This window comes from Scyliorhinus torazame, chromosome 4 (assembly GCF_047496885.1).
Source record: "Scyliorhinus torazame isolate Kashiwa2021f chromosome 4, sScyTor2.1, whole genome shotgun sequence".
In the NCBI taxonomy this organism is placed as follows: domain Eukaryota; kingdom Metazoa; phylum Chordata; class Chondrichthyes; order Carcharhiniformes; family Scyliorhinidae; genus Scyliorhinus; species Scyliorhinus torazame.
Genome location: NC_092710.1, coordinates 299970848 through 299985874, shown reverse-complemented (window position 1 = coordinate 299985874; position 15027 = coordinate 299970848). Strand labels below are relative to the sequence as shown.

General features: G+C 45.6%; 1 protein-coding gene across 1 annotated transcript in view; it reads right to left on the bottom strand.

Annotated features, from left to right (window-relative positions):
- The window catches only part of cdc40 (cell division cycle 40 homolog (S. cerevisiae)), a 243394-nt gene that overhangs the window by 95716 nt on the left and 132651 nt on the right, over positions 1-15027 (bottom strand). The window contains exon 11 of the mRNA XM_072500007.1: positions 6574-6689. Within this exon, the coding sequence (XP_072356108.1) occupies positions 6574-6689 (116 nt within the window). The remainder of the gene's footprint in view (positions 1-6573; positions 6690-15027) is intronic.

The window sequence follows — 15027 nt, the reverse complement described above, 5'->3', positions numbered from 1 at the left end:
CGAAACCCGGAGCACATGTCCGGGGATGACACAAACTTCTTGTCACTGCTGTCACTGGCACCCTCAACCATCCCAGAGCCATTCACCTCGGTTGGGCATTATATCGAAGAAGTCTGGGGCACTATCGTGTATGCACCACACACATGCAGCGGTGCATCAGGTGGAGGTATTAGCCCTCGAGGGGGCGGACGGTTGGATGGCGGCCCGACACCAAGGATCAGCTGCAGTCCAGATGGGTCTCATGCTTCTCGAAAGGGTGGTCCCATTAATGTTCGAGATGTCGATGCAGAGCTGGGGACTACATGAGGGGGATGTCAGCAACAATCCAGCATCTGCAGGTGTAATTGGAGAATTTAAGGCGTTTATGGCTTCAAAAGGCATCCGTCCGCCACCTGTGGACTGCTCCATATCACCGGCCTCAAATGGTCTGGCCGAGCTGGTGGTTCAAACTTTCAAGCGTGGGATGAAGAAGCTGACCACTGCATCCTTGGACACCCATTTGGCCCGGTTCCTATTCAGCTGCCGAACCACACCACACGCCACCCCGGGGGTGGCACTGGTGGAACTACTGGTGGGGAGACATCTCAGGACATGCTTAAGCCTGGTCATCATGGACATCAGGGACCGGGTCTGGCATGGGCAGGATCGTTCAGAGGCAGATCTGGGCCGGCACACGGTGCTGCACCTTTGAGCCCGGAGACGCTGTCTACGTACGGAATTTCGGTGACAGTGCTACGTGGCTCCCAGGCGTGGTGCTGCGCCCAACGGGACCAGTCTTATACTCAGTCTGAGAACAAGGAAAGGAAGCAAGCCATCACCTGGATCACATTTGCCACTGCATCCAGGAGCCACGGGAACCTGCCCATGACGCTCCAAACCCGGTTCCCACCGCGGCCTTCGGTACCCCCCCCCCCCCCACCGCGGCCTTCGGCCCCCCCCACACACATTAACTTATCTTTCAGGGAGGCCCTCGACTCCCCTTCACCTCACATAATAAGGACAGGGCACCCCCAGCCCGATCCATGGCGTGGGCAATCTGGCACCTGGGCAGCTTTAATCTGCCAGCCTGGTAGTGCCAACCAGGCACCCGAGCAGTGCCAGGGTGCCCAGGTGACAGTACCAAAGTGCCAGGCTGGCAGTGCAAAGGTGCTCGCATGCCGGCAGAAGTGCCAAGTACCACCCTGCCCAGAGCCTGACTACCTGGGGGCCTCAGATGGCCTGGGAACCCTACGCCCCCCCCCCCCTTCCAAGTCCTGTTACACCTGGTTCTTGTTTTTGTGGGCCAATGCTAAACGGTGTCATGGCAAGGTCTCTCTGGCGCGAGCGTTAATTCCCGGGCCTCGTGAGGAAAACCAGGTGCCTATCTGTTCACTTAAATATGTAAATCTGGATCTCACCCAATGAGGGTAAAATCCAGATTGTGACGTCTCAAACATCTCATTAGAGTCAGGGACAATGAGGCCGCCCAATCACGTTCATTGTTTCAAATGATGGGTTTCTGTTTGCAGAAGTGTAGTGGTCTTCTCTGTAGAGCCGTTCATTTAGGTTCTCTGTACTTTCAAAAGTGCAGGCCTCAGAACTTTTCTGGAGGGAGATAGCAAGTTCTGACCCCCGCTTGCGCAGCCTACAATGGCCTTCCTGGAAGTTCAGAAATACAGCATTCACAGCAGCCTTTTGGGAGAGAATGATATCATGCTCTCACCTCTCTGCCGCCAGAAACAAAACTGAACCTCCTTGGGACTCTGAAAAGCATTTCACTGGGAGAGGATCCAATTACCACCTGTTATCAGGCAGAGGATGGCCTTTTGCACAATTCATTGGCCACCAGCCAATCAGTCAAACTGAGTCCCACCCCCATCTCTTTCTCTCTCTGGTACCGACAAGTCTGCCCAGCAGGATGATCTCTCCTGGAGCCTCTGGATTCCTCTACTTGCCTTAAAGACACATGTTCATTCATCATCCATGGATCAAAAATATAATGGCAAAAATAAAAGAAAAGGGAAATAAGGGAATGGACAGGAAGGACCCTTACTTACACTCTGTACAATTCCTCATAGTCAAGTTGGTCCGGGACTTCTCCAGGCTCCTCTACATTGACCACAGGCTTTTTGACAGGGTTCCAAATGCATCATGCATTCTGTTGTACATACCCATCAGCAGGCTGATGTAGGCTGCCCCATCAATGCGTTCATCTGGGTTCTCTGCAACAGAAACAGCGTTCGGCCTCACCCTCCAGTGAGTTGGCACCAGCATTATCCTTGTTCTGTCTGAAGCCCACTTGTGCTCAGTTTTTAAAATCAGAAAAGTATGTGAGCTCAGGGAAATGGGATGTGAGCAGGAGGATTACATATGCAGACATTGTCACCTGCGATAGTTTCAGCATCGATGCCAACAACAGTAATGATTGTCTCAACAATGACCAGCCTGACAGTTTCCTCCATGGGAGTTAGAATATGCAGTCAAATCTTTCCTCTCCGGTTCACTCCTGTTGTCTTTGGCTTTGTGTCAGCTTTTCCTAGGAACCGAGGAGCAGGAGTAGGCTATTCAGCCTATTGAGCCTGCTCCACCATTCAAATATGATCATGACTGATCATCCATTTCACTGCCTTTTCCCCACACTATCCCCATATCCTTTATGTCATTGGCCTTTCAAAATCTGTCAATCTCCACTTTAAACATGCTCAATGATGGTGCTTCCACAGCTCTTTGGGGTAAAGAATTACAAAGTTTCTTAACCATCTGAAGAAAAAACAATTTCCTCAAATGTCTTAAGTGACTTCCACATTATTTTGAAGCTGTGCCCCTGGTTCTAGACTCCTCTATCAGGTAAATATCGTACCTGCATCTACCCTGTCCATCCCTTTAAGGACCTTTTGGTTTCAATGCAATCACCACCCATTTTTCGATACTCTTGAGAATACAGGCCCAGTTTCCCCAATCTCTCTTCATGGGACAGTCCCGCCATTCTGGGAACAGATCTGGTGAACCTTCGTTCCATTCCCTCTCCTGCATTAATATCCTTCCTCAGGTAAAGGGACCAAAACTGCACAGAGTGCTCCGGGTGCAGTCTAACCAAGCTTCTCTACAATTGATGCAAGACATCGTTACTCCTGTTGCAATAAAGGCCAACGTACCATCACCCTTTCAAATTGCCTGCTTCACCTGCATGTTAGCTTTCAGTGACTTATTGGCAAGGACACCCAGGTCCCACTGTACATCGACCCTTTCTAATATTTTATATTGAAGAAATACTCTGCACATCTGTTCCTCCTTCCAAAGTGGATAACCTCACATTTTTCTACATGATATTTTATCTGCCATGTTCTTGCCCACTCACTAAGTCTGTCTAAAACCTCTTGAAGCTGTTTTGCATCTGTTTTCTGTCTGTTAATCAATCCTTAATCTATGCCAATATTACCTCTGAGACCATGTGTTTTAATTTTTCTCACCAACCTCCTGTGGGGGACTTTATCAAAAACCCTCTGAAAATCCAAGTATACCATGTTCATTGACTCCCCTTCATCAATTCTTGTTAGTAACATCCTCAAAAAAACTCCAACAGGTTATTGGAAAACCATGATTTCCAATATAAATAAATGTTGACTATGCTGAATCAGATCATTATTATCCAAGTGTCCATTTATCACATCCTTTATAATAGATTTCCCGACTACTGTAAGGCTAACAGGTCTGAGGTTCCCTGTTTTCACTGTCTCCCTTCTTAAATAGTGGAGTGACATTTGCTACCTTTCAATCTGCAGGGACCAGTCCAGAATCTATAGAATTTTGGAAGATGACGACCAATGCATCCACTATGTTCATAGTTACCCCTTCTAACACACTGGGATGTAGGTCCCAGGGACTTATCAGCTTTCAGTCCCATCAATTTAACCACTACAAACAGTTTACCAATATTAATTTCCTTCAGTTCCTCATTCTCTCAAGTCCCTTGGATCTCAACTTCTGGGAGATTTTTTGTATCTTCCTCAGTGAAGACAGACACAAAATAATTTAGCCTTTTTGCCATTTTTCTATTCCCCATTATAAATTATCTTGACTGCCTGTAATGGACATACATAGTGTTATGGGTGAGGCGTTTTCAGAACCCCAAAGTGTATCATGGAGTTTAACCAACATCTCCCTTTAATGTATTTGTTGCTTTTCCTAGCACACGGCTTGCTCTCTAGGTGTGGGATTACAATTATGGACACGTGGGTTTTTAAACACAAAACACTGTTTATTCCATGAACTCAACTTAACATCTTAAATAAACATTGGATCTCTTACCACCCCTTACTGCAAAGATAACTCAGAAAATATTGCAACAGTAAATAATTCCTCAAAATGTTCCTTCAAACTTCCAAGAGACTTAACACCTTTAAACAGAATCACATCAGGTTAAAGGCTTTACTATTATGAGTTTAAATCACCCAAATGATCCAGAGATAGTCTTTCATGGCAGAGATCCAGCTCACCAGACACTCCCCCAAGCTCCTTTTCTCCAAACTGCAGCTCTCTGGAAACACACGGACACACACAAGCTCTTTTTCAAACTGCAAAACTAAACTGCAAAATGGCTGACCTGACCTCAGCTCCACCCACTCTCTGACATCACTGTTTTCCTAAAGGTACATTGCTTAAACATCCATGTCTTAAAGGTACTCTCACATGACAATAGTCAAACATTTCCTTTTTATGTACCTATACAAGTTTTTTTAGTCCATTTTTATATTGTTTGCTAGTTTATATTCATATTCTTTCAGATTCTCAGTTTTCCTTTGCTATATTCTAAAATCCTCCCAATCCTCAGACTTACTACTATTTCTGGCAATTTTATAGGCCTTTAATCTGAAACAATTCTGAACTTCCTTTATTAGCCATGGTTGACATGGTTTTCTTCTTGGGTTTTTGTGCCTTCAAGGAATGTATAATTGCTGTTAACTATGCAATAATTCTTTAAAGATTCCCCATTGCGTATGTACCGTCATACCTTTTACTGTATTGCCTCAAACCACCTCAGCCAATTTTCCCCTCATATCTTGATAATTTCCGTTGGTCAATTTTAACAACCTCAAATTGAACTGCCTCACTTTCAAACATAGTGGCCTGAATCGTTCAGTTGGAGGGAATACCATCCATCCAATTTCACCACCCCCCTTACTCAACACTACGGAAACAGTCTGTTTTCTATTTGGTTCCTCAACATACTGCTCCAGAAAATCATCCCTAACAGACTCCAGAAACTCACCTTCCACAGCATTAGTGCTCATTAGATTTATCCAGCCTTTATGCAGATTGAAGTCACCAATGATTACTGTATTACCCATGCTTTATGCTTCTCTAATTTCCTGATTTATACCGTGCCCCACATTACCACTGCTGTTTGGCAGCCTATAAACAACTCCTACGAACACTTGCTGCCCCTCGCTGTTTCTTAGCTCCACTCAACAGATTCCACATATTGTTTTTCTGATCAGAGATCCTCCCGTACTAATTTACTTACTTGTCCTGCCAAGAGGGAGGGAAATATGAACATAAGTGTGGACAATCTGTGTAGCTACCATGCTTTATTAGCTGGCAGCATGTGCAATCACTGAAATGTGGGGTGTGAGGTTTGAACCAGTGTTAAGTATGATAAGGGAAAAGTGAAGTCTATGAATGTTGGGTTTGAGACCCATCTGATTTAGATTGTTGGTTGCTGGGAGGAGATGTGATGATTTAAGCAGTGGTTGAGACTGTTGATAAGATATATTTAAAGATGCATTCGCTGATCTTAACCACTTTTGTGAGGTCACAGACTTTCTTGCAGCATTGCATCCAGGTCCTTGGGTTTTCACTCCTCTACTCACTTCCATGCCAACTGCTCCACCTGATTTTGACCGCGTGTCTGGAAGACCTCCTTCCCCATTGAGAAAATGGGACATCTTTGCTCTTTTCCAAACTCCTCCATTAAGATCTCCAGTGTACCATCTGTAAATCTTGGAGCCCTCTGTTTTCCCTGTGGACTCATTCCTCACCTATTCCTAGATCAGATTTTCTTCAACCACAAACCCAGCAGCTGTTTCAGCCACAATACATCCACTGTTCCTCCCTCCCCTGCACACCCCCACCTTTAAGAAGTGCACAAGTAGCTCACGTTAATAATACTGGCCCCCAGTTGAGGTGTCCAGCCAATGAACAGCGTTGGCTGGATGCAGACATCGATAAAATCAGTAAAGTTGCATTCTGCTTGTAATGCAATCAATGGATGCTGGCTAATCTCACACGTCAATCCCCACACAGACGAAAATGTAAAAATCAATGACTCAAAATTGCTTTTTCTGTTTTGCGAAGCTGCTGTGCAGTATCACTATCAGGTTCAGCAGGTCATTTGACCACCCACTCACTGCTTGGAAAACCTATGAAAATTAAAGTCCTAACAAAATACAAAATATGGAAAAAGATATGATTATACTTTCAGTATTTCTCACACTGGTGTAATTGCCTCAGGAATTATGAAAGGGATATCAAGAAGTCATTAACACAAAACAACAGAATTTCAAACAAGAATGGGGCACAAAGGGCAATTCTCACCTGGACAATTTTCTTATCTGACATTCCAGCCACAAACAGCTGCTGCTTGTCTTCATCAGGATTAAATTTGACACAGTATGGAACTTTTCGATTAGAAAACTTGGCTGTACATTTCCCTGGTGGCAAATAAACAATATAAAAGGGTAAGTCATGTGTGAGAGACTTTACAACATTGCAAACTAAAGAATAATATCTTCAGTGACACTGCTATATGATTAGTCACACAATGAGCATATACATGAGTGAAATCCTTTGCTTAGCTGTCACTGCAGTTGCACTGGGTGTAACAATTTGACTGGGGGTGGTGTGGTGGAAGGAGGCAGTATTTGATGGTAAGCAGTTACAGGTATGGGAGAAGAGAAAACAATAAAATTAATAAAAAAAGAACATTCCTTTATTTTTCACAGAATTCCGAAAATAAATTTTAAAAATTGTAAGCAACCTTCTAAGTATCACCAAGGAAATTACTTCACTGCAAAGTGCGTAGGTAGCCTATCTGAAAAGATGGTGGGAGCAGATTCTATTGTAATTTTCAAAAGGGAATTAAATAGCAACTTGAAAGGAGAAATTTGTAAGACAATGTAAAAAGGGTTGGGAGTGGAATTAAATGGATAGCAACTTCAAAGAACACAATTCCATAGGTATGATGGGCTGAATAATCTCATCTGTGCTTTATGATTCTCAAAATCCAATAGTAAAGTGAAATCGCCATAGTCCCAGATGACCATAGGCTGCTTTCCCCTTTGAGGGGGAGAGCTGACTGGTGGTGATTTAACTTGAGGATCACCGCACTTCAGGTAAGGGGCAAGTTTGAGAAGGCGAGGCCTTCATGAATAACCTCAGCTGGTACAGGAACTGAACCCGCGCTGTCGGCCTCGTTCTGCGTCGTGAACCAGCTGTCCAGCCAACTGAGCTAAACCGGCCCCAATCCAAAAATAATTCCCTCAAAAAAGGATATCCAATGTCCTAACAGGGTCTGGCCTAGATTGAACTCAAGTCTCACATCAATATGTTTTTACAGCCCAATCACATTTAAATTTGCACATGAGCTGCAAGTGTTGCATTATTGATGACTGTATTGCCTTTATGGAGCTGACCCAATCGTAACGAGTTTTGGGGGAGCGTTGCAATCACATGAGGGCAGAAGATTTTCCTGCAGCCTGGAGGAGCATGCTTAGAATACTATTTTTGAACAAAGTTTACCATAATTATAAATTTTGGATCAATGTTCAAAACTATGTCAAATAGAGCTGTAGGCATCATAGCTACTTCATGATCGGGAGGAGACTGTAGCAGGTTGGGATCAGTGTGAAGCAGACCAGGAGGAATATGAAGCAAGTTGGAATCACTGTGAAGCAGAGCAGCAGGAGTGTGAAACAAATAAAAACAGAAAATTCTGGATAAACTCAGCAGGTCTGGCAGCATCTGTGGAGAGAAACAGAGTTAATATTTGGTGTCTAAATGATCTTTCTACAGAACTGAATGTGAAGCGGGTCAGGATCACTGTGAAGCAGACTCGGAGCAGTGTGAAGCAAATCAACATCACCGTGAAGCAGACCAGGAGGCTGGGAGGAATGTCAAGCAGGTCAGGATCACTGTGAAGCAGACTTGGAGGAGTGAGAAGCCAGTCAGCATCACTGTGAAACAGACCGGGAGGAGTGTGAAGCAAGTCAGGATCACTGTGAAGCAGACCAGGAGGCTGGGAGGAATGTGAAGCAGGTCAAGATCACTGAAGTGAGAGAGAAAAATAAAATCAGTGACATCACAGGAAGGTGGGGAGTTGATTAGCTGGTGAGTTTTGAGGCTTTGTTTTTCTTTCTGCAAAGTTAGTCTAAGGGACTTGGAAATTAAACTGTGTAAAAAGGGTTAAGAAAACTATTTCAAATAATCTCCTTGTATTTAAGTGAGAACAATAGAAGAGAAGTGCAACCTTTAATTAAATTAGTAATTACCAATAGATAGAGGAATGGCAGATCATTGGAGTGCACATCATGTTCCATGTTGGAACTCCAGGATATTTCCTGTGTCTAGGGGCTGGTTTAGCACAGGGTTAAAGAGCTGGCTTTTAAAGCAGACCAAGGCAGGCCAGCAGTACGGTTCAGTTCCCGTACCAGCCTCCCCGAACAGGCGCTGGAATGTGGCGACTAGGGGCTTTTCACAGTAACTTCATTTGAAGTCTACTTGTGACAGTAAGCGATTTTCATTTCATTTCCTGGATAACCATGTATACAGGAAGTGTTGTCAGCTGCAGCAGCTCGGGTTTTGGGTTTCAGAACTTGAGTAGCAGCTGGCATCACTAAAACACATCCATGAGGCTGAGAGCTTTGTGGATAGTACATTTATGGATGTGGTCACACTGTAGCTTAACAGTATGCAGGAAGAGATAGATGCAACTCAACCAGCCTGATAATCTCACCCAGAATTGATTCTAACCTCAAGAACTAAAAGCTCTTCCTTCTGCACGATTTCTCCAACCATGCATTCTTCTGTTACATTCTCCTATTTCTATACTCACTTGCGCATAGTACCAGAGTAATTTGGAGATTACTACTTTTGAGGCCCTTTTAAATTCCTACCTAGCTCCGTAAATTCTGACTCCAGGACTACGTCCTTTTTTCTACCTACATCGTCGGTACCAATGTGGAGCACAACCTCTGGGTATTCACTCTCCTACCCCACAATGCTTTGTAGATATTCAGTGAAATTCCTTCCCTGGCACCAGGCAACATTCCATCACCTTGTGCACTCTGTGCAGATATTGAAGGAAGTGAGAGTGAAAATGCAGAGACACTGGCAAAATTCTACAATCTTCCTTCAATCCAGGGGTGGTGCCAGAGAACTGGACAATTGAAAATGTTATGCCCACAGTCAAAAAGTGTTGTAAAGCTAAACCCAACAATTACAGACCAGTCAATTTAATCTCGGTGGTGGAATTTGTTTTAGAAACAATAATTCAGGACAAGATTAATATTCACTTGGGAAAATGTGGGTTAATTAAAGAAAGCCAGCATTGATTTCCCATGGGAAAATTGTGTTTAATGAATCAGCTCAAATTTTCTGATGAAACAAAAGAGAGGGTTGATGAGGGTAATGCTGATGTGGTGTACATGGACTTCCAAAGGCATATCATGAAGTGCTAGAAAACAGACTTATAAGCAAAGTTAGAGCTCAAGGCACAGGAACAGTATGGATACAAAATTGGCTGAGTGACAGCAAACAAAGGATAGTGGTGAACAGCTGTTTCTTTGACTGGAGGAAAGTTTATCGTGGAGATCTAAAGGGATCGGTGTTAGGACCCCTGGTCCTTCTGATATGTATTAATGACCTAGGCCTTGGTGTACAGGGCCCAATTAAAAAATTTGCCAATGATACAAAACTTAGGAGTGTAATGAATTATGAGGAGGATAGAGTAGAACATCAAAAGGGCATAGACAGATTGATGGAATGGGCAGACAAGTGTTAGATCAAATTTAATGCAGAGAAGTGTGAAATGGTTCATTGCATGAAGAACACAGCGAGGCAATATAATATAAAAAGTACAATTCCAAAAGGGGAATTTAGCACAGAAAGACCTTGATGTTTATGCGCATAAATCAAAGTTTCTACAGGTACGTGAAGAGAAGATTGGTGAAGACAAATGTAGGTCCCTTCCAGTCAGAAACAGGGAAATGTATTATAGGAGACAAAGGAATGGCTGAGCAACTAAATACATACTTTGGTTCTGTCTTCACAAATGAGGACACAAATAAGAAATCAGAAATGTTGGGGAATGCAGGGTTTTGTGAGAAGGAGGAACTGAAGGTGATTAATATCAGTAGAGAAATAGTGTTGGGGAAATTGATGGGACTGAAGGCTGATAAATCCCCAGGGCTTGATAATTTACATCCAAGGGTATTGAAGGATGTAGTACTGGTGGCTCTAGAAATAGTGAATGCATTGGTGGTCATCTTCCAGGGGCTGGTTTAGCACAGTAGGCTAATCAGCAGGCTTATAAAGCAGAACAAGGCCAGCAGCGCGGGTTCAATTCCCGTACCAGCCTCCCCGAACAGGTGCCGGAATGTGGTGACTAAGGGCTTTTCACAGTAACTTCATTTGAAGCCTACTTGTGACAATAAGCGATTTTCATTTCATTTCTATAGACTGCGGAACAGTTCCTGCAAATTGGAGGGCGGCTAATGCAACTTCACTATTTAAAAAGGGAGGTCGAGAGAAAGCAGGGAATTATAGACCAGTAAGCCTGACGTTAGTAGCAGGAAAATTCTAAAATCCATTATCAAAGATTTCACAGCAAAGTACATAGAAAACAGTGGCAGGATTGGGCAGAGTCAGCGTGGATTTATGAAGGGAAAATCATGCTCGACAAATGTACTGGAATTTCTCGAGGATGTAACTAATAGAATTGATGAAGGGGAGCCAGTGGGTGTGGTGTATTTGGACTTTCAGAGGGCTTTTGACAAAGTCCTGCATAAAGAATTAGCGTGTAAAATTCAAGCGCAGGGGATTTGGGGTAGTGTATAGAGATGGATAGAAAACTGGTTGGCAGACAGGAAACAAGGAGGACTTCACGGGTCTTTTTCAAATTGAGGGGGGAAACCTCATAAAAACCTATAAAATTCTAACAGGACTGGACAGGGTAGACGCATGAAGGATGTTCATCATGTACTTCATGTACTACATCCTTCAGTACCCTTGGATGTAAATTATCAAGCCCTGGGGATTTATCAGCCTTCAGTCCCATCAATTTCCCCAACACTATTTCTCTACTGATATTAATCACCTTCAGTTCCTCCTTCTCACAAAACCCTGCATTCCAATTTGCAGACGATACGAAGATTGGTGGAGTTGTGGATAGTAAGGAGGGCTGTTGTCGGCTGCAAAGAGACATAGATAGGGTGCAGAGCTGGGCTGAGAAGTGGCAGATGGAGTTTAACCCTGAAAAGTGTGAGGTTGTCCATTTTGGAAGGGCAAATATGAATGCGGAATACAGGGTTAACGGTAGAGTTCTTGGCAATGTGGAGGAGCAGAGAGATCTTGGGGTCTATGTTCATACATCTTTGAAAGTTGCCACTCAAGTGGATAGAGCTGTGAAGAAGGCCTATGGTGTGCTCGCGTTCATTAACAGAGGGATTGAATTTAAGAGCCGTGAGGTGATGATGCAGCTGTACAAAACTTTGGTAAGGCCACATTTGGAGTACTGTGTACAGTTCTGGTCGCCTCATTTTAGGAAGGATGTGGAAGCTTTGGAAAAGGTGCAAAGAAGATTTACCAGGATGTTGCCTGGAATGGAGAGTAGGTCTTACGAGGAAAGGTTGAGGGTGCTAGGCCTTTTCTCATTAGAACGGAGAAGGATGAGGGGCGACTTGATAGAGGTTTATAAGATGATCAGGGGAATAGATAGAGTAGACAGTCAGAGACTTTTTCCCCGGGTGGAACAAACCATTACAAGGGGACATAAATTTAAGGTGAAAGGTGGAAGATATAGGAGGGATATTAGAGGTAGGTTCTTTACCCAGAGAGTAGTGGGGGCATGGAATGCACTGCCTGTGGAAGTAGTTGAGTCGGAAACATTAGGGACCTTCAAGCAGCTATTGGATAGGTACATGGATTACGGTAAAATGATATAGTGTAGATTTATTTGTTCTCAAGGGCAGCACGGTAGCATTGTGGATAGCACAATTGCTTCACAGCTCCAGGGTCCCAGGTTCGATTCCGGCTTGGGTCACTGTCTGTGCGGAGTCTGCACATCCTCCCCGTGTCTGCGTGGGTTTCCTCCGGGTGCTCCGGTTTCCTCCCACAATCCAAAGATGTGCGGGTTAGGTGAATTGGCCAATGATAAATTGCCCTTAATGTCCAAATTGCCCTTGGTGTTGGGTGGAGGTGTTGAGTTTGGGTGGGGTGCTCTTTCCGGGGGCCGGTGCAGACTCGGGGGGCCGAATGGCCTCCTTCTGCACTGTAAATTCAATGATAATCTATGATTAATCTAGGACAAAGGTTCGGCACAACATCGTGGGCCGAAGGTAGTGTTCTGTGCTGTATTTTCTATGTTCTATGTTCCCAATGTGGGTGTGTCCAGAACAGGGGGCACAGTCTGAGGATAAGGGGTAGACCATTTAGGACAGAAATTAGGAGAAATATCTTCACCTGGAGAGTGGTGAGCCTGTTTAGTTTGTTACTACAGGAAGTAGTTGAGTCCAAAACATTGTATGGTTTCAAGAAGCAGTTAGGTATAACACTTAGGAAGAAAGGGGTCAAAGGATATGGGGGAAAGCGGGATGAGGCTATTGAGTTGGATGATCAGCTATGATCATAATGAATGGCATAGCGGGCTTGAAGGGCCAAAAGGCCTCCTCCTGCTCCTATTTCTTCTATGTTTCTATTGAACTTGACATCCTAGTCTGTATCAACAGGGTTATTGAGTATAAATGCAAGGAAGTTATGGTAAACCTATATAAAGCACTGGTTCAGTTTCAACTGGAATATTGGGCGGGATTCTCCAGCAATCGGCGGAGCGGGCCGTACCGGCGCCAAAGAGTGGAGTGAACCACTCTGGCATCGGGCCACCCGGAAGGTGCAAAATCCTCCGCACTTCCGGGGGCTAGGCCGGCGCTGGAGTGGTTGGCACCGCGCCAACCGGCGGCGAAGGACCTCCGCCGACTGGCGCGAGTTGCCGCATGTGCAGGAGCGCCAGCGTGTTCTGGCACATGCACAGAACCGCTGGTATAATTCCTGCGCATGCGCAGGGGGTTTCTTCTCTGCGCCGGCCATCGCGGAGCGTTACACAGGCCGGCGTGGAGGGAAAGAGTGCCCCCACGGCACAGGCCTGCCCGCAGATCAGGGGCCCCCCTCCCGGGGCCGGATCCCCATGCACCCCCCCCCCCACCCAGAGGACTCCGCAAGCCGCCCTCAAAGCCAGGTCCCACCGGTATGGATCTTGTCTAACCCACGCCGGCGGAACCGGCTGGAAACGGGCAGCCGCTCGGCCCATTGGGGCCCGGAGAATCGCCGGGGGCAGCCACTGCCAACTGCCCTCGACCGGCGCGGCGTGATCCCTGCCCCTGCCCGAGAACCGGCGCCGGAGAATTCGGCAGCCGGCGCCGGAGCGGAATTCACGCCGCCCCGGCGATTCCCCGACCTGGCGGGGGGTCGGAGGATCCTGCCCATTGTGTCCAATTCGGGGCACCACAATTTAGGAAGGAAGTGACGATACGAGAAATTGTAAAGGGAAGATTCACCAGAATGGTTCCTGAGATAACGAACTTCAGTTACGCAGTAGGATTAGTCGGATATTCTCCAGTCATTGCGATGAACTTGTCCCACTGGCAGCGAAGCCCCACCCGTGGGATTCCTGGTGGCTTGGGGTGGTTACAATGGGAAATCCCATTGACAATCGGTGGGAAGATAGAATCCCACCACCAGTGAACGGTGTGTGGCCGAGAAACATGTGGCTGGCGGAGCACAGAATCCCGCCGTTGGAGAAGTTGGGACTATTTTCCTTGGAGAAGAGAAGCTTTAGAGAAGATTTGATTGATTAATTGATATTTATTGTCACATTCACCGAAGTACAGTGAAAAGTATTTTTCTGCGGCCAAGTGAACGTACACAGTAGACAAAGAATAATCAACAGAGAACATTAACAAATGGTACATCAACATACCGTTATTGGTTACAGTGTGGAACAAGGGGCCAAACAAAGCAATGTATGAGCAAGAGCAGCATAGGGCGCCGTGAATAGTGTTTTTACAGGGAACAGATCAGCCTGAGGGAGAGTCGTGGAGGAGTCTAGTAGCTGTGGGGGAAAAGCTGTTCTTATGTCTGGATGTGCGAATTTTCAGACTTTTGTACCTTCTGCCTGATGGAAGGGTCAGGAAGAGGGCAAAGCCTGGGTGCGAGGGGTCTCTGACAATGCTGCCTGCCTTCCTGAGGCAGCGGGGGGTGTAGACAGAATCAATGGGAGGATGGCAAGCTTGTGCGATGCGTTGGGCTGAGTTCACCACACTCTGCAATCTTGTGCCGAACAGTTGCCATACCAAGCTGTGATGCAGCCAGATAGGTTGCTCTCTATTGCACATCTGTAGAAGTTTGAGAGTCGATGCAGACATGCCGAATTTCTTTAGCTTCTGTAGGAAGTAGAGAAGTTATTGGACTTTCTTGACTGTTGCATCAACGTGAGTGGACCAGGACAGACTGTTGGTGATGGTGACCCCCAGGAACTTAAAAGCTATCGACCATCTCCACTTCAGAGCCATTGATGTAGACCGGGGGGGGGGGGGGGGGGGGGGGGGGGGGGGGGGGGGGCATGCGATGCTTCCTGAAGTCGCTGATCAGTTCCTTGGTCTTTCCAACATCTAGAGAGAGGTTGTTTTCGGTGCACCATGCAACCAGCTAATCGATCTCCCTTCTGATTCATCGTTATTTGTCATGCGACCCACAACAGTCGTATCATCCGCAAACCTA